Here is a 27,551-nt window from a genome sequence, read left to right on the forward strand (position 1 = left end):
ATTTTTCTATGGAGGTGGCCAGAGACATTTAAAAGATTCAGACATCTGGTTCCCATCACCACCACTGTGTACTTTCTGACTCGCTAAGTTTCTCTGGATTTGTGCACTTCACAAAAGCACACTCTGAATGACTTTGTTTACATCTTAATAATTTAGTTAGTTTAGAAATTTTGAAAATTTGGTTGAATTCCCCATTTAAGAACATCCTCATGCTTTGAATCTGTATGCGGTTTCAGGCTTCCTTTTTCTGCTGCTTGTTTGGGCCTTCAGTAAAAAGCAGATCAGACTCGCTTACTAAACCAGAGCCTGGTCGAACAGACGAGAACACAGTTGGCTTCGACATGTGACGTAATTGTTCAAATCATTAAAACGGGAGGGTAAAAAGAATCGGTTCGCTAATTGAATCGAGCTGCTCTTCCCGCCCTCCTCCTCACCTCGCTTAAACTTGCGTTTTCATGGTCTTTCAGAGTGACACTCGCTTCAGCCAATCAGAGGCGAGAACTTATGTTGAGTGGCACAAGTTTTGTCCAATAGAAAATCAAGAAGACGTGCGCTGTGACAAATGCGTGCTGCTCTACGCCAATCAAAACTTTTCCCTGCTTGCTCGTCAACCAATTGGATTAAAGAGTGCGCGTTCAAGAGTACTTGGGAACTAAGTAAGCGGAAGTGATAAAAGTACATTTTTTATGTATTATATTATTATCCTACATTCAAAATATGTAAAAGGTAAGTTTATTTATATGTGATAAATATGTTTAAAATAATGTTTAAAGTAATTAAACACATGAATGTAATTACTCGTATGCCTCATTACAAAATAGACCTATGCTTTTTCCTTTTGAGAATTAAGACAAATGGTTTATCAAATGTCTAAAATACGTAGAAAATGTCTAAAAGAAAAAAAAACAAAACAAAACAGAAATTACCAGACATCTGACCACAACAACATTTAGTTCTTATGTCTGTAGCGCCATCTATTGTCCTAATACAGGTTTAACAACAGCTTCAGGAAAGCTGGCTAGTGCTGCAGTGAAAAAAAAATATATAAAAAGTTATATATATATATATATATATATATATATATATATATATATATATATGTAAAAGACAAAGAGATGACCATATATATACGCATTCTCACTGGACACTTCACTGTAAATCCCTACCTTGTGCTCCCACCTAGCTGGTGTGCTGTTAGAGACTGCAATCCACCTTTTAATGCACAATATGTGCAAGCCATTTTCAAGCCCCAGGTGGGGAATTGAGGGCCGGAGTCCAGTAGTTTGATGATTTCTCTGCTCTATCGCACCAAATCTGCCTGGTAAATAGGTAATGAGTTGAATCGGCTGCGCTTGAGAGGGAAAATCCTCAACCGTGGGGGGATTACTGTGCAGGAATATGGTCTTCCAGGACAGGAGTTCCCCACCACTTGCATAGGGATGAGGAATTCAAGTACAAGAACAAACTTCCAACTTCCAAAACTGGAGTTTATTATCCCAAATGGGACTCCTAGCAACCGTGGTGGACCATCAAGGCGGTCCCCATCAGATAAACAATACTTAAAGCTCCACTCTGTCCATCTTTCCACTGTAAGAAGACAACTCAGTGCTATGGGTCTGAAAGGATGTGTAGCTGTCAAGAAGCTCTTACTGAGAAAAGGAAGTAGACAAAAAAGAAGCGACTGGTGTTCTCATAACAATGGACTGACCATCCCAGAGTCCAGGCCTCAGCATTATTGAATGTGAGATTGTTTGGATCATGAGAAGCAGAAAGTGCAACCAACTTCTAAGACTGAACTTTGGAGGTTTGGAAAAATATCTGAAAGCAAGTTTTCTGAAAAGAATGGGCGCTGAGGTAAAGGTAAAGAGTGGACACAATGAACACTGAAAAAAATATATATTTAGTCGTTGAGGCTTTTGTGCAATTGTTGAATATTTTCTGCGTTTTTTCTGACACTGAAAGTGAATAACTTGTAATTAATGGCCGTTTTGACTGGAAATGTAGTAAATGAAGGGTGGTCTCTGATAGATAGATAGATAGATAGATAGATAGATAGATAGATAGATACATACATACATACATACATACATACATAGAACTTTATTGATCCCTAAGGGAAATTGCAGTGTTACAGTAGTAAGACATATCATTGCACATAAACTTACATACATATACTAGGCAGGAATAAAAATACAAATAAAAATAGACATAAATTAGGCAGGAATACAAAATGTAGACATAACTTAAAGTATGTGAAAGTAGGAATTAAGTATATGTATTTGCACATTTACGTAGCATTTAAGACAGATTTGTTGTATTTACATGAGGGCAGGTATTGCACTAAGTGGTATGAGGTCATTTACAACACAATGAATATAAACATAACTAGGAGTAACAGCGGTATTTACAGTGCGCCGTGTCATTACAGTAGCGGTTATGATATATTGCACAGTGTGTATTAACAAAAGCAGTGATATAGTGATGTGATTCAGATCAGTTCAGGCAGCAGGAGGTCAGTACCATCTCTGCAGTAAGGAGACTGTACAGTGCTGTATATTGTGGAGGTGAATAAAGTGGCCATATTTTCGTCCATAGAGATTAAACTGTCCATTTAGACTGAGACACATTTCAAGCAGGCTTTTTGTAGAGGGAGGTGCACATAGCCGTCTTCCAGATTTTCCTTACAGACAGCCTCTAATCCGTGGGCCTAATCTGACACATGGTCAGTGGGTTACTAGTTTGCGGTCCAGCAATTATGTTCGCGGCCTCTCTCTTCTTTTTATTTTCTAATCCACTGCACGGCTGATGAAAATGGCAGGAGCAAGAGTCTTCATGTTTCCAGGTAGGACATCAAACAGAATAAGAATAATAAAAATCTATTTTTATTTATTTAGCACTTGTAATTACAACTCACAGATCAGCAAAACATTAAAAGGCTAAAGCATAAATGTTTATATGAAAAATGAAAGGAAGCTTGTTCTATTATCAAGGAAATAAATATCAGGCTATTAGGTAGAGCTTGTGTTAGTGTTTATTGTTTACCTGTGTTTGTGTTGATTGAGTGATTGACTGGTTGATTGTTTGCCTGTGTTTGTATTTATTGCTATTTCTGTTGGTGTCTCAGCTTTTCTATTAGGCTTAAGTGTCGTGTCGGCATACGTTGAAGAACTCGATGACAAGTAGGCTAATTTTGTTCATTGCTTGCACCATTTGCAGTTTCTTTAGCTCACTGATTATCAATGCCTACAGTGTGTATTAGCAATACTACAAAGGGAAAATATTAAAAAGGATAATATTTCATTACGATTCCTTTCTCTACAGGTTTAATGAGAACCGAAAGAGTGAGCCGTGGCTAGTGGAGGTGAGTCTGTATCTTTGTGACTTTTAATCCAGTCCTACTTTGCCATAAAGTTGTATGCAAAAATTTGGGCACCCCTGTCAAATGACATGTTTCATTGATTTTCTGAGTGAAAATAAGTTCATACATCCTTTACCCAATACACACTTTAACATTTTCCTGCAAATTTTATTGCACATTTTTCTATGTATTTGCTGAGTTTAACATATTGGAAAAAATAAAGCATAAAATATGAAATGTGCCATAACTTTTGCACAGGCCATTTAAAACATTTTATGTTTTATTTTTCTCTCTATGCAAAATTCAGCAGATAAACAGTAATTGTGCAGTAGTGTGTTCTCTGTGGAGGATGTGGTAATTTATTTTCACTTAGAGAATCAAAAAAACATGAAATCTGGTCAACGGCAACCAAATTTTGCATACGGCTGTACATGCTGTCCTAACTGTTGCAATCTGTATTGCAGTTTTATGCTCCGTGGTGCGAATACTGCAAGACGTTCGAGCCGATATGGTACGAAGTGGGTGCGGAGCTGAAGAGTTTGGGCTCGCCCGTTAATGTGGGCAAGCTTGACACTACGGTCCACAGCAGTAAGTCACATTCAAAATATGCTTATGCAGAAGTTTCGCCCCTGTCAGTCACGTTTTGTTGATTTGCTACGTAAAAATAAGTGAACACATCATCTACAGAGAACACACCTAAAAATGACATTTATTTGCTAATTTTAGTGCACAGTTTCCATTTATATGCTGAGTTTAACATATTAGGAAAAAAATATAACATGTAAAATGTGCTGTATCTTTCGCACAGGCCACATTGTATGTTTTATTCCATCCAGTTTGTTAAATTAAGCAAATGAACTGTAATTGAGCATTGAAATATGCAGAAGTGTGCACTCTGTAGAACATGTGTTAATTTATTTGCACTTAAAATATCAACAATACCTCATTTGACCAGGGTGCCTAAACTTTTGCGCATGACTGTATGTTTATTAAAGTCATTTTCAACCTAATCTCTGCCTGTTGCATCTGTAGCATTCACAATAATTTCTCTGTACTTATAATAGAAGCCAATGGGCTTATATATATATATATATATATATATATATATATATATATATATATATATATATTATAATATACCACAGATCAAAAGTATGGAAGCAAGCGGCGCTATTTTTAAGCTCCAAAAATATTGCTATTTAAACATGTATGTATATATATTTACACACACATATATATATATATATATATATATATATATATATATATATATTAGAAGTTGGTTGCATAAGTAATCCCAATATATATATATATATAAATATAAAAAAAATATATATATATATATTGGGATTACTTATGCAACCAACTTCTAATATATATATATATGTAAATATATATATATATATATATATATACATACATGTTTAAATAGCAATATTTATTTCATTTATTTATTTGTTTGCACCATTATAGACATAAATATGACCTGCTTCAGTCAGAGTGAAGCTAAAGCTAATAGGCCATTGTGGAGCATCCAATCACATTCTAGCACGACTGGCAAGAAGGGCTTATCTGTTTCTAATGGGATTAGTTAAAAGGCCTAATACCTCCTGGAGAGTCTCTCATTGGACATGCTGTATATGGCGCTCTCTCTTATTAATATCCAGATGGTCCGCTAGCGTGGGCTGCATTTCCAGTAAGCAGAAATGGCTCTAGTTCCCAACGTTCTCTGAAAATGTGCTGTATATTATTGGCCTTTAACTGCAGGGTCAGCAAAGTAATTGTATCCTCAGCATAAATCCTCTCCTGGAGGCTATTTTAAGTAAGCCTGCTTACCTAAAATATAAGCTCTTAGGATGTGCCCATCTTAAAGGGGAATTCCACCAATTTTGTAAAATTTCTGCACAATACATTCAAGTCAGTCAGAGTGGTTTGAGGTGGAATGATTCACTGTAGAGAAACTTACTGAATTAGATTTTTTTTCCAGATATGTTTGATATATCTATACAAAATATTTGATGTATTTTACATCAAACTACTACGAGTAACTTTGTTTACAATGTGATGATTTAATTATGCAGATGTACATTTTTAAACAGTTCAATTTCCCTTCAAACAAAAAATGAGCACTTGCTGTTTTCACTACTACAGTTTATTTTAAATGAGATTAGCTGAACCAGTAATAAAACATGTTGAGCTCATTGAATGATGTGTCCTTGTTGGAGAAAAACCTTGTGGCCTCATTTTTGTCATTGTTATTTATTTATTTATTTATTTGTACCATTTTAAAGGTCTATTTTTCTTAAAGACATCTAGGCATTGTATATAAAGGGACTAATAGAAGTAGTTTGAAATTACTTGTAAAAAACCTATTAGCCATATTAAAGGGCTATATCCTATATCCAATATCCATATCCTATATTCTTCTTGTATTTTATTATTTTTTTCTCTGAGGTGCTTTTCTGTTTGTGTGGGTTTAATATACCGAAGACAATTGTAATTTATTTTTTACATGATCATTTTCCAGCCTCTCTTTAGCCCTTAGAATTAATCAGGCTGTTTTTGTTATCTGTTGTATGTAAATGAGCTCTATTCTGATTGGCTGTCCTGTATTGTGCCACCTTCAAAAAGCAGCCTGGACTGAAACACTCCTTATAACTTCAGTGTGAATCGGTGGAGCTAAACTGCTGTAGGCTGAATAGGTGGATATATGGAAATTTTCAAACGAGCTGTTTTTCCAACTTAGTTTCCGTATTTGGGGAGTGAACAGTACATTTTGATAACTTTAACAATGTTTACATCAAATAGCAAACTCTTATTTTTTATTATTATTTAGCTTTTCATGATATCTAGCTCTTAAACAAATGTTTTCCAGAGTCGTAGAAATCCTTGTTTTAAGAACTTACAGTTTCTTTATCCTTTTCTTTTAGGTGTTCTTTCAGAGTTTAATATTCGTGGATATCCAGCAATAATCCTGTGAGTATTTACAGTCCTTTTTACTATTATTGACAAAGCCTATTAACACATCAATCACATGTAGTGTCTCCATTTCTCTGTCTGTATTTTTGTGCACTACTCTTCAAAAGTTTGGACCCAGTGTCTTCAACAATGGAAAAACCTGCACATGCAAAATCATATGTTTCAAATAAATAGTAGTAGAAAAAATAGAAATTCTACTAAAGTGTCTAGAATGATTAGCAGATTTGTAGATGATGAAAAAATGAAAAGTGCCGTGTTCTTTGAGACTAAAATAGTAGTGATTAATTCTCAAGACCAGTAAATAGACAAAGAATGTTGTAAATATATAACTACAAAATTACTAAAAAAAATACTTTTTGTTATCAAAATACTTATTGAATAAAATATCTAGAAATGAAGATGGTTCATTACTAAAACCTGATTGGCTGGGCCACGTTTGAAGCCGTTGTGAAATACTCCACCTATGAAGCTTCACAACAACTGAATTCTGCATTAAGTCAGTAAAAATCATTGTACTGTGAATGAACTGTTATGCTGCTCATATGGACCATCAAGTGTAGTAACAGTTGAAGTAAGAACCTGGTTTTGAACCCGGAACTGACGACTTATTTTCTCAACAATTAGGCTAAAAGATACCACACAAAATAGGCTAAAAGATAGCTAGCAGGCTAAACCGCTCCTCTATTAATATTCAGTGTTAGGCTTTAAATTGCATGCACTGAATGATTCACTGTAAAGCTTTGATGTAAAAGTAAAGAATATGTTACTTGAATGTCTTACAAACATACAATCACCAAGCACCATGTATATACCAATGTAAGATGTTGGAAACCAATGAGGAACACTAAACTCATAGTCATATTGATGAAACCAGTTTGAGACGACTGCTGCTTAGTGACATAGTGTGTTATCATGCTGGAAGTAGCCATTAGAAAATAGTGGGCATGAAGGGATGCAAATGGTCAGCAACAATACTCAAATAGGCTACAGCATTCAAATGATGATTGGTATTAACAGGCCCAAAGTATTCCAAGACAACATTCCCCACACCATTACACCACCTCCACCAGCCTGGACTGTTGATGCAATACAATGGATTCATGTTGTTTTGACCCTACCCTGGCCTTGAACTGTCCAGTTTTGGTGAGCCTGTGCCCACTGCAGCCTCAGTTTTCTGTTCTTGACTGACAGAAGTGTAACCTGACATGGTTTTCTACTGTTGTAGCCCATCAGCGTTCAAAGTGTTGTGCATTCTGTGATGCTTTTCTTCTCACCACAGTTGTAGAGAGCGATTACATGAAGTAATGTAGCCTTTCAGCTCAAACCAGTCTGACCATTCTCCATTGATCAACACAGAATTGCCACTCACTGGATGTTCTTTTCTTTATTGCACATTCTAAGTAACTCTAGAGATGGCTGTGTGTGAAAATCCCAGGAGATCAGCAGTTATAGAAACACTCAAACCAGACCGTCTGGCACCAACAACCATGCCAGAGTCAAAATCACTGAGACTGATGGTTGATGTGAACATTACCTGAAGCTGCTGGGCCATATCTGCATGATTTTATGCACAGCACTGCTGCCACACAATTGGCTGAGTAGATAATTGCTTGAATGAATAAGTGTACAGGTGTTCCTAATAAAGTGCTTGGTTAGTGTATGTGTTTTAGTAGATAAAATAGTATTAAAACCGAATGTAGGAAGGTTAGCTTGATGCTGAGCAAAAACTAATGTTTCTGCATTAAACATTATATACACTATATGTATATATATATACATATATATATATATATATATATATATATATATATATATATTCTGCATTAAACATTATATACACTATATGTATATATATACATATATATATATATATATATATATATATATATATATGTCCTTTACATTGTGTGTAAATTTTATGATGAATGGACTTTGGTCAACAGCATAAAATGATTTGGAAAAAAGTCTGGTTCCATTGACTTACATTAAAAATAAAGTAGGAGATACGAGGTTTTGTTCCGACAACAGACATATATATATATATATATATATATATATATATATATATATATATATATATATATATATATATATATATATATATTATAAGGTGACTGTTTCACATCGTACCTAAAAACACTATTAATTTATTAATATATTCAATAAATGACTGTAGCACAATAAAGGGCGTTTGAAAATTCTTGTCTTGGTTGAAGAAATTTTTATTGCAGTTATTATTAATTATAACATTATTTTATATATGTGTGTATGTGGACAGAATGAAACATATAATATCTGCTAAAAGTGTTCATTATAGTTTTTTATGTTCTATTGTCGAATTAAATGTACTGTCAAATCTCTATAACTGTATTTTCTGTTTTTTTTTTCCTGTGACAAGTGTGAAAGGAGAGAAGTCTTTTGAGTATAGAGGCCCAAGGACAAAAGATGGAATCATCGAGTTCACCAACAGAGTCGCTGGGTAAAAAGTCTCGCAGGCATTTGTTGTTTTCTCAGTATAGTTAGTGTTCATTGCTGTGTATTAACACGTTCACACTGTGTGTAAAGCAAACACTTTATTATTCATGAGGCAGAACTAAACAGACTAGTGCTAGGCCCAAATTTCAAATAAACCAAAGAACCAGTTTATGTAACCAGTTTAACCTGATTGTATCATTTATAAATGTTTGAAACACATTAAAGTAGGATTCCACTGGTTTTTAAAAACCATCTGCAGAATGAAATGGTTAAGATGTAAACAAAGTCATTGAAAGAGTTTTGATGTAAAATGTTCAATTCTAGAAAAACTTGCCAAGTAAGAATTGTTCAGTGGTGATGATGGGAACCAGATGTCTGAAGAGTTTAATACCTCTAAAAGCTACATCACAGAAAGATATTGCATGAAATAGTTATGAATGTTAGTTATGAATATATTTTACACTAATTTAGATGTAAAGTTTTGGCCTAAAACATATTTTTAACCATTCATGGCAGAGAGATACATGCAGGGAGTTACATTACATATAAACACTCAGAAGACACATGTAGGCTCACTGGTCATTTAGATAGTAAATAAAATGTCTATATTTGTGTTGTAGACATCACAACCTCTGGTTCCTATCACCATCGCTTTAATAAAATCCGAGTCATTATGTGTCTCTACAATAAACCATTTCACATCAAACCACTCTGAAAGACTTTGTTTATATATCAGTGATTCAAATGTGTGCATCATTTCCACCTATATCAACACAATTATTGCCAAAAGTAAGTAAAATAAAAGACAGAGGTGTGTAAAAATGTATAGAATAGTATGATAAATATATTATTGTGTATAATAAAATATAATTTATTCAGGCGGAAATGATATACATTTAAACCAAGTAAATTCAGTGCATCACTTCAGTATTTTGTCCACATAATATGATGATTTAGCCATAAAAAATGAAAATCTGTTGTTCTGTATCGGCGGATGGACCCAAAAATTAGGGAACAATAGGTAAAATGCACATTAAAACAGAAAGCTGTGATTTAAAAATTTACTTTGATCTGTATTTGTACAAAAACAGTACAAAGACATGAGATGTAATGTTTTATTTTATCAACTGCATTGTTTTTGTGAATGTCATTGCCTATTCTGAAACTGATGCCTGCAAAATGTTGCAAAGAAATTTGGAACAGGGGCAATTTAAGATTAAAAACATCTTAAACAGGTGACGCAATCATGCTTGGATATAAAAGAAGCATCCAGGAAAGGTTTAGTCCTTTATAAGCATGCATGCGTTGAAGCGCACCACTTTGTAAAAATGCATGAGTAAAAAAATAGTTTTAGTTTGAAAATAACAATTCTCAGCCAGGGATTGCAAGGATTTTATATATTTCACCCTCTACACTGCATAATATCTTCAAAAGATTCAGGAAATCCAGGGAATTCTCTGTGCATCAAGGAAAAGGCTGAAAACCACCTTTGACCCTTCAGACGGCTTTGCCTTAACATCTGGCATGCTTCTGTGATGATTTTACTGCATAGGCTTGGAAATTCTTGGAAACATCATTGCAATAAACGCTGCATCCACAGATATTAAGACTGTACTGTGCACAGTGGAAGACATACGTCAACAGCATGCAGAAACACTGCCGACTTCTCTGGGCTTGAGCTCATCTGAAATGGACTGATGCACAATGGAAACGTGTTTTGTGGTTTGTCAAGTCAACCTTTCAGATTATTTATGGAAATAATACACTTCGTGTTCTCTAGGCCAAAGAAAAAATGGAACATTCAGATTGTTACCAGCGCTCAAAAGCCAGGGTCTGTCATGGTACGGGGCAATATTAGTGAGTAACCTGCACATCTGTGAAAGCACTATTAATGCTGAACACATTTTGGACCAACACATGCTGCCTTTTAGATGCTGTCTTGCATGTGTTACAATAGCATGGTGAAGAGTAGAGAAAGGGGGTGTAACATGGTGGTAAACAGGCTCCTGTCCTGTGTTGCAGGCAAAAAAATTGGAATAAGCATAAAAGAATACAAAAAGAATTAAATTTATAGAATAAAACATCAAATGTAGTGTTTTTGTACCAATTTCAATATAATGCAGGTCAAACAGAATTTACTAACCACTGTTTTCTGTTTTTCTTAGCGTTTCCTATATCGTCCCAACTTTTTTGGAATTGGGTCTGTAAATATGTAACAAACAGTTTAATAATATAATTAATAATAATAATAAGACTGTATCTCCTGCTTCATATATTCAATACTAATCTTATTTTACTGTTTCTTCAGGCCAGTAGTGCGGCCCTTGACCAGCGTCCAGTTGTTCCAGCACGTCATGAGCCGACATGACCTTTTCTTTCTTTACATCGGAGGGAGGTCACCCCTCAGGGTACGCAAGGCCTTGTACAAAGTGTTTGTATATAATGAGGGCTACCTACAAAGGGGCTTCATAACACATGCACAAGCATTGCATAACGTATTTAAAAAGCTATACTTGAATATGAACAGCTTATATCAGCATTCACAAGATGATTTATGAAATAAATTATGTTGTACTGACACAAAGGGCCTTAAACTAAAATGATGATCATTTGTTCTGATTATAACACTGTTATAAGGAATCATTACTGGGTAATAGAGGTCAAAAGCCTAGTTATAAGCACCATGAAAATGGTTGCTGTACTCTGAGGGCTTAAAAATCATTTGTATAACTAATATATGGTGTTATCTAGATAGTTATCTTATCTAGATATCTGCCTTTATAACAATATTATAAATGGAACAAACATCTGTCATCTTAGTTTAAGGCATCTTATGCCAATACAGTGTCATTTATTTCACAAAACATCTTGTGAATGCTGGCATAAGCTGTTAATAAATACTCAAGCATTGCTTTTAAATGCATTATGCAAAGTTTGACATGTACTCTAAGTACATAACCTTCAAATGTAGTGTTTTCACTATGTTAAATGAACATTCATAAACATATGATGACAATGTAAGTCATTTTACAATGTTTACCACTTTTACAAGCAAATACGTACACCATACATTCAAATAAATAACATATATGCAGTAGTATATGGTTCAAAAGAATTCAGTCATGCAGAAGTAAATGTCAGAAAACAAACGCTGAAGTTCTACTGAGATGTCTAACTGTCTGAAACTTCTACTTCAACTGAAGTTCCTACAGTTCGAATAGGGCAACTTATACAAAAAAAGGGATACACAGAAAATTTTGTTGCTGCCCAAAGGAAAACACAGATCTCCAAAATAGTAACTTTACAGGAAAGGGCAAAAACGTTCTTTACTTTTAATGAAGGTTATTATAAAGAGTTTTTATTACAAGTGATTTTGGACATTATACAGTGACTGTATATTACACTGTATTCTGTCGGCAATACTTTATTTGAAGGCTACCTACATAGGACCTTCATAACACATGCATAAGCATTAAATACCTAATTATAAAGAAATACTTGAGCATTCCCAACTGAAAAGTGTAAGTGCGTTCTGCATATGTGTGTCGCGTCATAGTGAAAGTTTATAACGTTCAACATGGCGGAGCAGAAACTGGTCTGCAGAGGAGATGAAGTTTATGCTCTGATCTTTAAAAGACGGCGGTGGGACGGACGTCCAGCTTATGTGTCTCAGAACACGACGTCTTCCTCTCGGCCTTCTTTAATAAGGACATGTGAAGTACGTTTTCCTGAGTCTGACATCATTTTTTAAGGAATTAAAAACACAAGCACTGCTCACTGCTGCTCATCTCACTCTGACTGGACTCACGTGATGCTGGTTGTCACGGTAACGTCTACACTAAGTGGTTCTCTACACATGCGCATAATTTTGGATTGGATTACTTGTTGTGTGCATGTAAACTGAGATTTTCCATCAGATTGTTGAGTAGAGTGCATATAAACACCTCAGTCTTAATCTATAATCGGAACGTATTCAATCAGATTGGCAAAAATGTTTGCATGTAAACACGGCCTTGCAAAAATGTTTGCGTGTTATAAATGTCATTAATTTTAGTTTAAGGTCCCTAATGGCTTTATAAATATGGCCTAAATATGCTTATGCTTGTCTTTTGAAGGCTCTCTGTAGGCAGCGTTCAAAAAAGGTGTTACCACTCTATTTATGTCTTGAAATAGACTGAAAACATATTACCATAATTTTTAGCTTTGTAAGCGAAATGTTTTAGCATGCCACTACATACTGCAACTGTTATACTGTTTTTTTCACTCTTTAGGGCCAGTACTATAAAGTGGCAGCTGAATTTATCATCTACAACTATTTCTTCTCCGCCTCTGAGGAGGTTTTGCCACAGGTGAACTTCATTCCCTTCTGATTTCTACTTTGCAGAAAACCCTTGTTTTGTGATTTAATGTTTATGTAAAGCACCAAAAACACTTTTTTGTTCACAATTTCAGGCAGTAAGTCTGCAAGAGGTTCCATCCGTTGCCGTGTTCAAGGACGGAACATACTACCTCTATAACGGTAAGGAGTTTTCGTTGTTTTAGGTGCTTCTTGCAGCAACAGAATATAAACTACCGCACAAAAAACTTGGCTTGCAATGGAATGAAGCAGTTTGCCATTTTTCCTCTGCTGTAAGCAGTGGTGGTGGTGTGATTGTGCCCACCCACTTTTGTCGATGGCCCACCCAAAATGACTTCTCAAAGGTACTTTCAGAATTATAATCTTATTAATAAACAATCACAAACCACAAATAAAATCACTTAATTAATATGTGAAATATTTTTTGACACTGACCAAAAATTAAATCAAAATTAGAGTTAAACGCTTAACCAATTAACATTTTGACCTCAGAATATAACAAAAGCTGATCATAGGTAACAAAAAAATATAATTTTTTCCAAGACCATCGTCAGGATGGACTGGAAGCATATGAACGCTGCTTATTTGAAGTGTGAAAGTATCATTAATAAATATAATAACTACAAACAGTTATCCAGCTTTGCATGTGGCCCATAAAATCCAAAGGCATAAATGTCAGACAAACAGATTAAAAGTTATGTTAGGCATTATTGCTTTCTGCACAAAGCAAGAGACAGCAGGTTTGTTTTTCCCTGTTTTGAGGTCAGTGCTTAGCAAATACCTTCAGTTGTGGCAGTCCTTGTGGCATTTTTTCCTTTTATTGTGCAACGAAACAATTAAAGCTATACTGCCCCCTATGCTTCCTGTGGAGTACTGTAATCTGTCAGAATGGCCACATGTTTGAAAGCTCAAATTACATATTTTGTTACATATCTAAGTGAAAATAAGCATGTCCTCTACAGAGAACACACTATGACATTTGTCTGCAAATATTAATGCACAATTTCTATTTATAAGCTGAGTTTAACACGTTGGTAAAAAAGCAAAACATCCTAAAATGTAAAATGTGCCACTTTTGCACAGCAGGCCACATTTTATGTTCCTAATATGTTACATTCATCAAATAAACAGAAATTGTGCATTAAAATATGTAGAAATACATAAAACTACATAACACTGACATAACAATGCCATAAACATGTTATGGCAGATGTCATATGTCATTATGACAACTGTCATGACAGTTAACAGTACTGGTAACATTACCGCGTTGTATTACTGGACATAATCTGTCATAACAACTATGACAGTATATGGAATCTTCTATTACACGTTTATTGCATGCTTGTATCAATGTAGAAGAGTTACAGAAGACTGTTTGGCTGCTTCTCAGCGTCTTAGCTCCAGGCAGTTTCCCCTCATCGCCTCTCGGATGGTGCCATCCCAGTTGGGCCGCTGAGGCAGGTGGTAGTTAAAGACCAGGGCGTCCAAGCAGAGAGTGACCAGGAAAGGGCTGAGATAGTAGTCATTTGGCAGGCGTGAGCAGCGGTGCAGCACTCTCAGCACAAACTCCAGTCCCGTACAGTCCTCCTGGATCAGCAGGTCGGTCTGCTGCACCTCTCCGTTGTAGAAAAACCCCTTCCGGATCCAGTAGCGTAGCAGGACAGGATCGGTGCACTCGACATGAATCCGGAAGACGGCAGTGTCGGTGGAGTTCTCCACCACATTGATATTCAAGATGTCCATCAGGCCTGTCTGGAGGAAAACACTGAGGCTGAAATTCAGATCTTATCGCAGCATTATAAGGAACATTATTTCTGCTCGCTTTAATGAAGAACATATTAGGGCCTTGTTTAAACTTGGCATTAACATCTAATCACCATAATCTGATCGTCGTATTCTTGATTGACCATCCAATCAAGACACGGCACATTTGCAGCCTCTGGATCCAGATATCAGTGGATTCGCGGATATCCAGATCTCAGTGTTAATATTTTGGCATGGTGCCAGAGCAGAGTAAGCGGAGCCTATTAAAGCTCTGCTGTGTTCAGTGTTTTGCAATGTTTTACAATGCGATGTGGATCATACCTACTTTTATGTTGCTCTCCAAAAGTGTAGAACTGGTTCTTGTATGTGCTGAGAAAACAAACAAAGTTAATTAATTGAGAGGAATGTTTTTAAAATGTTCTTAACGTCTGTAAATTAAGTCTGTATCCCACATTACTCAGCTATTTCAAGTTAGGAGAACATTTTTGGATGATTTTATGTATTCAAATGGGATCTTTGAGTTTAATCAGCATATTGAAATCAGTTTAGTCTGCTGCAGTTAGCAGCCTTGGCATGGCAGAAGGGCTTGTGTGGTCTAGGGATCTTCGGAGCTAAGTTGTCTGGAGCGGTATGCTCCTGGTAGGGTCTCACAAGGCAAACAAGTCTGGAGTGAAGACCCAGACTAACATGATCCAAAATCCTCCATGACCAAAGGACATAAGAGATCGTGTACCCTGCCTGGGAGAGGGTTACCAAGGACTAACCCTGGAGCCAGGCCTGGGGATAGTGTACCTTGGTGAGCACCTGGTGGCCAGGCTCAGCCTGTAGAGGCAACGTGGGGGGGACCATGTGGGCCCACCACTCGCAAGGTTCAGTGTGGGGGACGCAGTGACACAGTGACCTCACCCGCAAGATTGACTGTATGTTATGTGCTTTTTCTGCCTTGGTGTTTTAACAAAGAGCACTTCTCATGGTGGAAGTCTCTACACTGATGCCACAGTATGCTTTGACGATATTAGAATTCTAGACAAGAGCTTGTCGTCTGCAGAATTATTGCAATAAACAATATCATCATGATCCTAATTCAGTTTAAGAGCACTACAAAGCCTTTAATTTTCCCTGAAGGTAATATAATCACCATAGAAACACCAACTAGGCTAGCATCTAATATTATTCCATAATTTAACTAAACAGACACCAAACACTGCTGAAATCTAGCGGTTCTCCGCGTCAGTTTGCAACATACTGCAAAACCAGGATGTTCGTCTGAACAGGCTCATCCATTTTCTCAAGGACCAATTCGTTTACGTGCATCCCTGCATTCTTTGACTGAAAATCTATGTTAGAATCTCTCCATGTGTATATCGCTGCTGTCGGATCAAAACCTCATATCTCCAAAATAGCAACTTTACAGGAGAAAGAAAAAACATACTTTACTTTTAATGTAAGTCAATGGAACCAGACATCTATTCACGTCATTTTGGGTCATTTCTTTTGGTCCGTTTATCATGAAATTTACACACGATGTAAAAGGCCACAGGCATTTTCACATTATGTCAAAAAACGAAAAATGACAAAAATGGAGATGTGAGGTTTTGTTCCCGACAGCAGTGATATATACATTATCATGATATTTGAAATCGGTTATCGGCCCAAGTGTATTGTTAGCAGCCTCAACAGAAGCACCAAAAAAAAAAATGGGTCAGAAAGCTGTGAGAGGAGATCAGTGTACTGACTTTCACGGGCAGCAAATATTTTCTCAACCTTTGTGTTCCATAGACGACATTTGAATACACATCAGACACCTTAAAATAACTTGTCCAGCAAGACAGGTAGGAACAATGTTGAAAGTTGTGGGAGCGCACGTGAACGCCAAGCGTTTTGTTTACATATGCAGATCGGACCACAACGCTTACTCGATTACCTCATGACAGCTAGATCAGAACACACTGATATCACTAGCTTTTAAATGTATGGACAACATACAGATATAGGACGCATATAAACGTGGCCTTAATGTAGGCATTTTTTTGTATTTTCTCAGCATATGTATTGTTTATGAAAGGAATAGTTTAATAAATAAAATTTACACCATTTACACCGTGACACTTTACTTAAACCTTGCTATATAACATTGGCATATGTCAATGTTACACTGTCAATTACCTTGATTTTACAATATTTGCCATTGTTCTATTTCCCACAGTGAAATACTGTATTTATCATTTTATTGTGAAATCAACTAATCTTAAGATATTTCCTGTAATAACCAGGGGTGTCGCGAGGCCAGTTACTATTTTTTTTTATTTTTACCCGATTTTTCTCCCCAATTTAGTCGTCTCCAATTCCACCCGCTAGTTAGGACTCCCCCAATCACACGATGCTATCAACGCTAGGAGGGTGAAGGCTAACACAGGCTTCCTCCGAGACCTGTGAAGCCAACCACCACTTCTTTTCGAACTGCCGCTCACGCAACGTCACTGGACAGCCGAACGCGCTCGGAGGAAAGCGCCAACCGCCAGATCTGTTACGTCAGCTAACAGACGCCTGCGCTGACTAGCATCGCGCTGAGTGATGGGGGGAGAAGGAGGGGCCATCCTACCCACCCAGAGAGAGCGAGGCCAATTGTGCTCTCTTGGACTCCCGGCTACGGATGGCTGTAGCATCACCAGGGATCGAACTCGCGATCTCCTGATGATAGGGCCAACGCTTAGACGGTTGCGCCACTCGGGAGCCCCGAGGCCAGTTTTAAGAGGACTTCGTTAGTTCAAATCATTAGCAGCATTTTGTATTTTTTCTTCATTGTTCAACTGCGCCATTGTGTCTCTAAATTCAAAATATACTGTAATAGCAGGGCACGAACTACTGCTCTAACCCACCACTGCCTTGGCGGTGCTACCAGAGAACTTGTAGAGAGGAGAATTCCCACTCTGTAATGTCTTCCGGGTTTCTCAAACACTAGAGGGCACTCCCGAGCAAGTCAGTTTTGCCTTCTAAGGGAAATTGGCTTAATGGTTTCCAAAAGCGACCATTAGTTTTCACCTTCAGATCCCATTAGGAAACCATCAGATGCATTTAGAATCAGCCACTGGGCACCTGGAAAACCATAAGGAGCGTTTACTTTGTAGTATCATCCTATTAAAAAACACATTACAAAATATTGCACAGGAGCTACATTGCTAACATAGCTAACAAGTAGCTTATATTCCACCTGCTAGGAAAACCAGTGTATATTGTGTTTTGGTCACCGTGCTGGGTGACAAGCTAAACCAGCACCAGACTAGCATAAACCAGCATAGAACTGCATGGGATTCATGCTAAGCTGTCTAGGCTGTGTGTTTCAGCCATAGATATACATATCTAGATGCCGCATTGCCTGTTATTCTCTATGTGAGGCGATACGTCTGAGCATCCGCCATGTTGGAGAGGTCAAGATCCGCTTGTGAACAAATTCACTTGTATTGAGAGACGATGAGTCTCAGGATTAAAGCACAACTTCCTTGTTAGGATTCAGCACAACTTCCTTGTTACTCAACCGATTTTCACCAAATCTGTTTTGTTACAATCCTCAGACATTAATCTAGCCCTGACTGCTCTCAGTAGCTTTTATTACTTTAATCACTGATCGTGCTAATTGGCCCTCTGGACCAGCAGGAAAGTATTCAGTCTGCACCTGACGTGAGTTTAGCGCTCTGGTAGAAACACAATCAGCAAGTCCATCAATGTGTGAATCACTTCTAATCTTTATACACAGAAGGACGAAGCTAAAGTTGGCTTCCTATTCGCCAGCTTCTTTTTTGAGTTTTCCCGTTCCACCTTAAATGGCGCAGCAGTCACTTTCTGGTACCTGAAGCTGCACCATTTAAGGTAGAAAGGGAAAATTCAAAGAAGAAGCTGGTTGATGCAGTATTTAAGGTGGAACGGGAAAATTCGAACAAGAAGCTGGCAAATAAGAAGCCAACTTCAGCTTCGTGTAAGAAGGTGCTAACGCTAATCTGTTATGAATATCTACACGGATTAAGGAATGATATTACTACAAGCTTTAACCATCATTGTAAATAAATAACTACTACATGAAGTTAAGATCCCCTGAATAGACTATTAAGTGAAATAACCTTCATAGAAAACCAGAGGAAAAACACATCAACAGGTTCTCTCTGCCTCACCAACCACACGGCCATATCTACACATAAACATCACACAGACAATACGCATCACACTAACATGAGCGTGGATCACTGCGTTCCCTCCGTTATATAATCATATCCCACTTTCTGAGTGTGATATTCCTGAAATAGTGTAATTTTGGACAGTGTCTTTCTTAAACTGCCGCTCTGTAATGGTACTGAATGCAGTCCAGCAGCGATATTGACCTCCCTAAAATGGCGGTGCTGTTGACGTGCCTGGGTGGACCCAACACGGGATGTATATCTATGGTTTCAGCAGGGTCATTATTAGCATCATGCTAACTGCATGCCTATCAGACTTCCCTCAAACTGTGATGAGCTGTGATCTCTTATAGACTTGCTTATGTCGTTTCTGACACCGTATGACACTGTTAGCTATAAAAACGGACAAAAATACAAACAAATTCAGGCTTCTGGTTAGCTGGTTTGCTGCTAGTACTGTTTTTACCTCAGCAGCATATTTTCGTCTAGATGTCATACAGTGTCAGCAGTAACAACTTGTTTTGTGGTTTGAGGTGGATGTGAGTGCGATTCAGGTGATTTAGGCTTGCAGTTAGCACCATGCTAATGAAGCTTAAGTTTCCATTACTTGTTAGTTAGCTCTGCAGCTCCAGTGCAACTTCAGACATGGCTAACTAAACATGTCCTAGAACAGAGTAGTCGGACCCATACTTCAACAAAACTGAAGAACCAGTTTGGCGTATATGACTTTACAAGTGTTTACAGTTCTAACATTTAACCTTTAAAGAGACTGTCAAAGAATTACTTTCCAGTTTTAGGTCAGGACTTTAAGAGTTACTCTGAATGTAGTTGTCAATGCCTTTGAGAAGTACAAGTAATGTGTACAAAATTGTGCCTGCTTACCTTTAGCTATATAAACATTTCTTCCACATCATTTGAGAATGCAGTGTGAGAATGCAGAGTGGGCGAAAGTTCCGTTCGGCTGACCGGTCATCGCAGCATTTGGATGCTCACTGAAGACGTTAAACAGCTCTCTGTGGTTGGAGTAAACGTCAGGGTTCTGCTCTGAAGAGTTTCCTGAAGGTTGTGTCTGTATATAGCCACCGTCTGCCCTCTTTGTCAATTGACTTAATGAAAATATCCTGCTTCTCATGAGAAAAAAACAAATTTCCTTGTGTGGTTGGCGGATTTAGACGAATGCCTTCGAGGAATGTTTGCTTAAAGCAGCATTTCACTCGCTCCTTACTGCGACATTGATAGACGTGAATAAAAAACTTGTTTGCATTTTGAAAATTTGATCAAACTAAATCTACAATTCAGTGTTAACAATATTTGCCTTTATGGTTGAAGTATTTTTTAAACCAGGTGTAAATTTGTATCTTCTAAGCACACATTTTTATTTCTTGTCTCTTTCATTCAGAGGAGCGCGATGGCAATCTTTCGGACTGGGTGGGCCGAGAACGCTTCCACTGTTATTTCCAGATGGACAGCTTCACTCTCTACCAGATGGGAGAAACAAGTAATAATATTACTATTACACTTTAATGTGACACTATAACATTACTATTACACAGTGGTGAACTCAGACTGTTAGAGCTGGGCCTTCAGCTCAAAAATGAGGCAAAACATCGAACTGTTTTTATGTTAATGCTAAGTTAATTGTGATTTTTATGAACATTGCATATTGTTGACATTGTTTTAAGGACATAATCTTGTAAAATGCATTCCATGATTTATGTATTTATTTTATCTTGTAGCAGTTTTACACTGACTGTGTCACAGAGCCCTGAAATAGGGCTGCGATTATTAACAACTGACTGAAGTGCACTGGTCAAGCTATGGCTCATATACACACAGTCAATGATGTACATTGACCAGCCACTTCATTAAAGGGGAACTTCATTGATTTGTTAAAAAAATCTGCATAATTAAAATAAAAATAAAACGTGTCAACAAAATCAGTCAGATCCCTGGTTCCCATCACCACCACTGTAAAGAAATCAGAGTCTGTAAGCTTCTATACAATAAACCACTCTGAATGACTTTGTTTATATCTCAACCACTGAATTATGGAGAATTTTTTAAAAATTGGTGGAATTCCCCTTTAAGTATACCTATCTTCTACCTACATTCTGTGTCCATTTTATCAGCTCCACTTATCATATAGGTGCACTTTGTAGTTCTACAGTTACAGGCTGCACTGCAGTCTATCTGTTTATTGGCATGCTTTGTTAGCTCCCTTGTGGTGGTAGCATGTTAGTGTGTGTTGCACTGGTATGAGTGGATCAGACACAGCAGGGCTGCTTGAGAGTAAACACTGTGTCCACTTACTGTCCACTCTATTAGACATTTCTACCTTGTTGGTCCACATTGTAGATGTAAAGTCAGAGGCAGTAGCTTATCTGTTGCAACACAGTTTGCACAGAACTGCTGTCTGATCCACTTGTACCAGCGCACCACACACTAACACACAAACACTACATCAGTTTCGCTGCAGTGCTGAGAATGATCCACCACCCAAATAGTACCTGCTCTGTGGTGGTCCTGTGGGAGTCCTGACCACTGAAGAACAGGGTAAAAGGGGGCTAACAAAGTATGCAGAGAAACAGATGGACTGATGTGGAACTGATAAAATGGCCTGTTGGTGTATTTAGAAGTTCCAGATGGCCCTAAAGTGCTAGGTTTCTCCTAAAGACCCCCTCACCAACCCCAAACCCCTGCCCCCATTGTAAATCAAAACAAGATTCCACCACCAGTTACTAATTATGTAGGTAGTGTATCTTACATGTTAAGCCTTATGTTCAGCTTCTGAAGGCCTAACCAGTGGGAGAGCTACCCTGATTATATCTATCCACACACCACAGCGAAAAAATCCCGATTGGATAATTTTATGTTGGTTGTTGGTTGAAGCGTTACCCAAATGGTTATGACTATTAACTTCATGATTTATTGGATATGAATGTGGTCTTGTGAACAAACAGCAATAGCAGTAAACAGTTAAATGTCATGAATAATACATAATTGTATGTCTTATATTTTCTACAGCTAAACTCGTAGCTTTGGCTATAGTGGATGAGAAGAATCCAACAACGGACAGTATTCGGTGAGAGACCAGTCTTTCAAAGCTATGTGACTTAACTTGGTGTGTTTTGCTATAAAACGTTTCATAGTGTACAGTGCCAGTCACTCATATTGTCTTAATTGCTCTCATTATAGCTACAAGGCACTCATGGAAAAAGTGGCAACAGAATACAGAGACCATTACAACACGTGAGTAGAAACAATGGATGACATAAAGAAAGCTATTCTGTGGAAACATGTTTCACAGTGACTCTTTCTGTAAAGAAATAGAGTTGCTGTTAACAGTGAACTGAAGTGCATTGGTCAGGCTACGGATTATATACACACAGTCAGTGATGTACACTGACCTGCCACTTCTTTAAGTACACCTATCTTGTATCCACACTCATTACCTATTTTATCAGGTCTATATACCAAGTAGGTGCACTTTGTAGACAATTACATTAGGTTGAGGTCTTTAAACTTTAAATAAAAGGTTCTTCACTATGCACTTATTAGGCAAGACTAGTTTTGCTGGACTGGTAGTGGCTGCATAGCATTTGTCATGATAGTGTCTATGGCACAGGATAGAAAAGCGAAACCTTTATGTAATGAGAGGCTTATTTATGTATTAGTCTACCTGCCTGTAGTGAAGGTCCAAATGTTATCAGCCATTTTTGTTAATATACAGATTTTCTAGGGCTGCACGATACATTATATTTTTATCGTTATCACGATATGAGTTTCCGCGATAAACACATCGTTAGAGCAGCAATGACGGAACAGCTTTAATGACCTCATACACGCAGCACCAGAGAGAGGTCATTACCTTACCTGCACAAACCGTTACAAGCCTGCCTTTCTGCGCTGGGACTGAACCTGCTCTCCCATACGGGAGACAAATAACTTAACCATTTGGCTAAATCGTAACTACAAAGTACACAATCAGAGACCTTAAAATGTCCCATAACTCAGCTTTAATGGAAATTCAACTCAAAACAGTGCAGCAAAGGGGAAAACATGCAGCACACAGGCTAGCTCAGGCTCTACTGATTTTCTGCTAGCCAGCTGGGGTTCTGAAGCTCGCTACCTTAAGGCCCACATCATAATAAGAGTCCTGGACCAACTAATAAAAAATAATAATAATAATAAATAATAATAATAATAATAAATAATAAAAAAATAATAAAAAAACCCATATATATATATATATATATATATATATATATATATATATATATATATATATATATATATATATATATATATATAAATGGTACTTTTGTAATTTTGTATTTTGCACTTCTGCACTTGCAGTACACATTATTTTAGTAATGGTAATTTATTGCTTCTCATATTATCATGATATCTGACAGTTTAATTGAACATCGCATTTTATGTCAGTATCATGCAGCCGAAAATTTTTCTATTGTGCCACTGCTAGTAGTAATACTACCACTAATTACTACTATTACTATTGGCAGTAGTAGTAGCAGTACTACTACTACTACTACTACTACTACTATTACTACTAATAATAATAACAATAATGATGAAAATAGAGCAGAATATTCTGCAAAGTACTAATATTAAAGCTTTAGGTCTAGCTAATGTTAACTTAATAAATTTTTTACAAATGAAATTATAAAATTAACAACTAACATATCAAAGGAGTATTCCAGTTTACATTCTGGTGCACTTACTGGTCATGTAACAGTGACTTTATCCTCATCTGGAACAGTAAAAACAGCAAAATAAGGCTGCTCACATGAAGGAATATTTCCAACTGAAGTCAAATGAACTCAAATACAGTTACGCACCACTGCGTTTATTTATTCTTTATTAGTTATTGTAAAACCCATGATGTGTTTTAATGAATGCGTTTCTGCGTTCTTCTGTGATTTATTTGTTAGCCTTATACGGTATTTTTGGGAGGCCATGAGAATGACATTTAATGGTGTGTGCCACTACTTAGTCTTTGTCATAAGCGATGCTTATGTTTCAATAGTGGATGACAGGGACCAGTCAGTCAGTGACTCAGTAAGAAACACCAACTCTCATAGGCTGGTTCTTCAAAGAAACAATATTGGCCTCTTTATTTTTAAAAAGTGTGTCATAATATTGCTTTCACAAGTGTATCAAAGTGATGGCTGGGTTACATTTTTCCATGTTTATGTTAACATGTTTACAGGAAGTTTCAGTTTGGATACATGCATGGAAATGACTACATCAATGGCTTCATAATGGGGTGAGCACTGAGAACTGCGTAAGGCTAAACCAAAAAACAAATAGCAGATTGATAGCGCTTCTCTGGAAGCTTCTCTGGAAGCTTCTCTAGTGTCACCATAAATGAGCAGCAAATTTTATTACTGGATTAGTTGTTAGTTTTAGTTGTGTCATAGTGGTTTTGTTTTTAGTGGGTAGTAAATAGTTCTATTTACACAGTTAGACTTACTTACGTTCAATTCTGATGGGTAATTATCTGAGTATTTATTATAATAACTTTCACACAAATATAGTTGTGAGGAACGGAGTCTACTTTTAATTGAGTTCTACTTTATTCCTTCATATTTAGTTTCCTTTTTTCATTCTGTTCTGTTGGTTCAGCTCTCACTTTGGTGCTTAGACCAAAAGTATCTCAAAATAAGTAGAATAGTACTCCAGAAATCCTGTTCCTATGCTGCATGTACTAAGAATAGGAGTTTTTAGACTGATACTTTTTAACTCTGACTTTTATTTGAGTTTAGGCTACTTTACACACCTGGTTTACAGCATATTTGCTAAACTGACTCATGTCTTCTTTTCACCAGTGAGTTGGCAATGCCATCTCTCATCGTGATGAACATGACCGTTGATGGATATTATCTACCAGAGCAGAAGGTTGAGACCATGGAAGAGCTGCTTCAGTTCCTCAATAGCATCCTGAATGGGAGATCAAAGGTTTGATTCATTTATTTTCATGCAGTATTTTATCCACCCAAAAGTTTGGATCCACCTTATCGAAAGTATGCTTTGAGTATCACTGATTTTTCAAAATATATACATAATAAAATGGTTAGGATGTAAATAAAGTCATTCAGAGTGGTTTGTTGTGAAATGCTCCATTCTAGAGAAACTTAACCGAGTCAGAATTGTTCACAGTAGTTTATTGGGGAAACCACTCCAGCTCCATCGCAGACAATTAGTACATAAAAATTGGTTTTAAATATGCTGCCTGATGACTGACACCTTGTTTTAAATCAAAGTTTTGGCCTAAGACATATTTTATGAAATCCATTTATGCTGGTGTGTTGTAGTCAGTGTGACCCCAGGTTCCTATCACTACTACTGTAAAGAAAATCTGAGTCTGTAAGTTTCTCTACAGTGAAGTAGAAAACAATCAAACCACTCTGAATAACTGTTCACATCTTAATGTCTGAATTGCAATTTTTTAATGGTTCTTCTCCATGATGGAGAGCCTTATATATATATATATATATATATATATATATATATATATATATATATATATATATATATATACATATATATATATATATATATATATATATATATATTTTTTTTTATCTATATTAAACAAACCTTTAAAAATATGATTCCATACAGCACCATAAAGTGCTGTTATGAGCCAAAAGCTGCTTTTCCACTGCATAGTACCGGCTCAACTCGACTCGCTTTTGGTACCAGCTTCTTCATTTTCCACTGCAGATGTAGTACCCCCTCAGTGTAGTTGGTCATCATAGCGACGCCAAACAAAACGAGGCGTGAAGGGGACCAAATTTGTTCAGAAGAGGCTCAAGGTGGCAAGACAAAAGGCTGCTGACAAAAAAGGGAGCTTAGGGAAGAACAACATCAAAGGTCAGATGACGAGGTGATTCTGGTAGCTCAAAAAGGCGATGCAAGTGGCTATGCTAACCTGGTAGCTAACGTTAGCATATGCGTTTAATGATTCTCTCTGACCAATCAGTGGTCTGAAGAGGTTTTATGTCACCTGGTACCTAAAAAGTACCAAGGACCAACTTTTGCCTACTGGAAAACCCAAAAAAGCGAGTAGAGTCGAGTCGAATTGAGCCACCTAAAGAACCTTTTTTCAGTTCTATATTAAAGAACGCTTATTGCTGAGAGTGAGGAACCAAACTCAGCACCATTGCAATGCATTAATGGTTCTTTGCAGGGGTAATTGGTTCTACTTCATGATGGAAAACCTGTTGTATATTGTTTCTAAAAGAACCCGCTATTGTTACCGGTAGGTTTCAGCAGCCAAACTAGCTCTCGGAATATTTGTCTCTTGGGCAAATATGATTCGATATGTGTTATTTCATAATTTGGAGGCCAAGAGTGCTTATATTGTGGAAAACAGTAACAAGAAGACTTCGTGAGTAGGTGTATCTAAACTTTTGACTGGTTTTGCATCTCTGGGCTTTGTGAATATGACTGAGCCCTCATCTCACTATGTTTCTTTCAGTTACTCGGAGGGAATGGATTTCTGCGACGTATGAAAAGACTTTATTATCGCGCCATGTCTGCGGTAAAGGTGAGACGTTATTAGTACCGAAGGTGTCACATCAGATTAATTCTGTGTGTTTTTCCAAAAAGGTGCAAACATCCTGAACAAATATTGGCAAACATGCAGGGCGTTGTTGTCCTGGTTTACAAACTGTTTCCATGACATCCAAATGACAAATGCTAATTTCTCTCCCGCTCAGACGAGTTTCACGTCCGCGCCCTTCGTCACCTGCTTCCTCCTCTCACTGCCCGTGGGTCTGGTAGTCATGATCGTTTGGGGGGTGTGCACTGCGGTACCGGTGGACGAGGATAAAGCAGATGAAGGCGCTTTGTTGGCGACGGGGAGCCGTCCTGCAGCCTCTCAAAGGAAAGGGACGGCAGAGAAGTCCAATGAAGCCAAGAAAGAGGATTAAAGGAACAGCTTTAAGGCTACACATGCTTACATGGCTAACAGTGAATGGAGGCAAGTAGCCACCGATTAGCATGATATCATTGTATTCACTGTTAGCAAGGTTCGCTTTTTTGACTGAACTTTTCCTTTAATGTGACCACAAGTGGCTCATTGTTACCATTCTGTAAACTAAGAATAAATAATACTGCATTTTGTTGCCTTGTTGTCTTGAAATGAAAACACACATCATAGATTTTTCAAAAAGTTCTGCATAATTCAGTTGTTGACATCTACAAACAAAGTGTCCAAAAACAGCTGGTGTGGCTGCAGGTTCTCATTTCATCACATTGATTTATCAGTCTACTCAGGCTTTAGCAGAGCTCAGTAACACTGAGATTAATAACTGATCACATTGATTTATCAGTCTACTCAGGCTTTAGCAGAGCTCAGTAACACAGATTAATAATGGATCATCACATTGATTTATCAGTCTACTCAGGCTTTAGCAGG

At 37.2% G+C, this 27,551-nt stretch overlaps 1 protein-coding gene across 1 annotated transcript; it reads left to right on the top strand.

Annotated features, from left to right (window-relative positions):
* Nucleotides 1-3,081: 3,081 nt before the first annotated feature.
* On the top strand, nucleotides 3,082-27,080 carry tmx3a (thioredoxin related transmembrane protein 3a; the record flags this gene model as incomplete). Its single annotated transcript, XM_036556862.1, has 15 exons — nucleotides 3,082-3,179; nucleotides 3,322-3,361; nucleotides 3,823-3,946; nucleotides 6,289-6,334; nucleotides 8,736-8,816; nucleotides 11,121-11,220; nucleotides 13,084-13,161; nucleotides 13,265-13,331; nucleotides 20,505-20,603; nucleotides 22,130-22,187; nucleotides 22,301-22,354; nucleotides 24,336-24,392; nucleotides 24,955-25,084; nucleotides 26,610-26,678; nucleotides 26,851-27,080. Coding segments are annotated over 15 exons (1,314 nt in total), but the record flags the coding sequence as incomplete, so codon positions are not given.
* Between the last annotated feature and the right edge of the window lie 471 nt (nucleotides 27,081-27,551).

The sequence above is a fragment of the Colossoma macropomum genome, unplaced genomic scaffold (assembly GCF_904425465.1).
Source record: "Colossoma macropomum unplaced genomic scaffold, Colossoma_macropomum, whole genome shotgun sequence".
Lineage (NCBI taxonomy): Eukaryota > Metazoa > Chordata > Actinopteri > Characiformes > Serrasalmidae > Colossoma > Colossoma macropomum.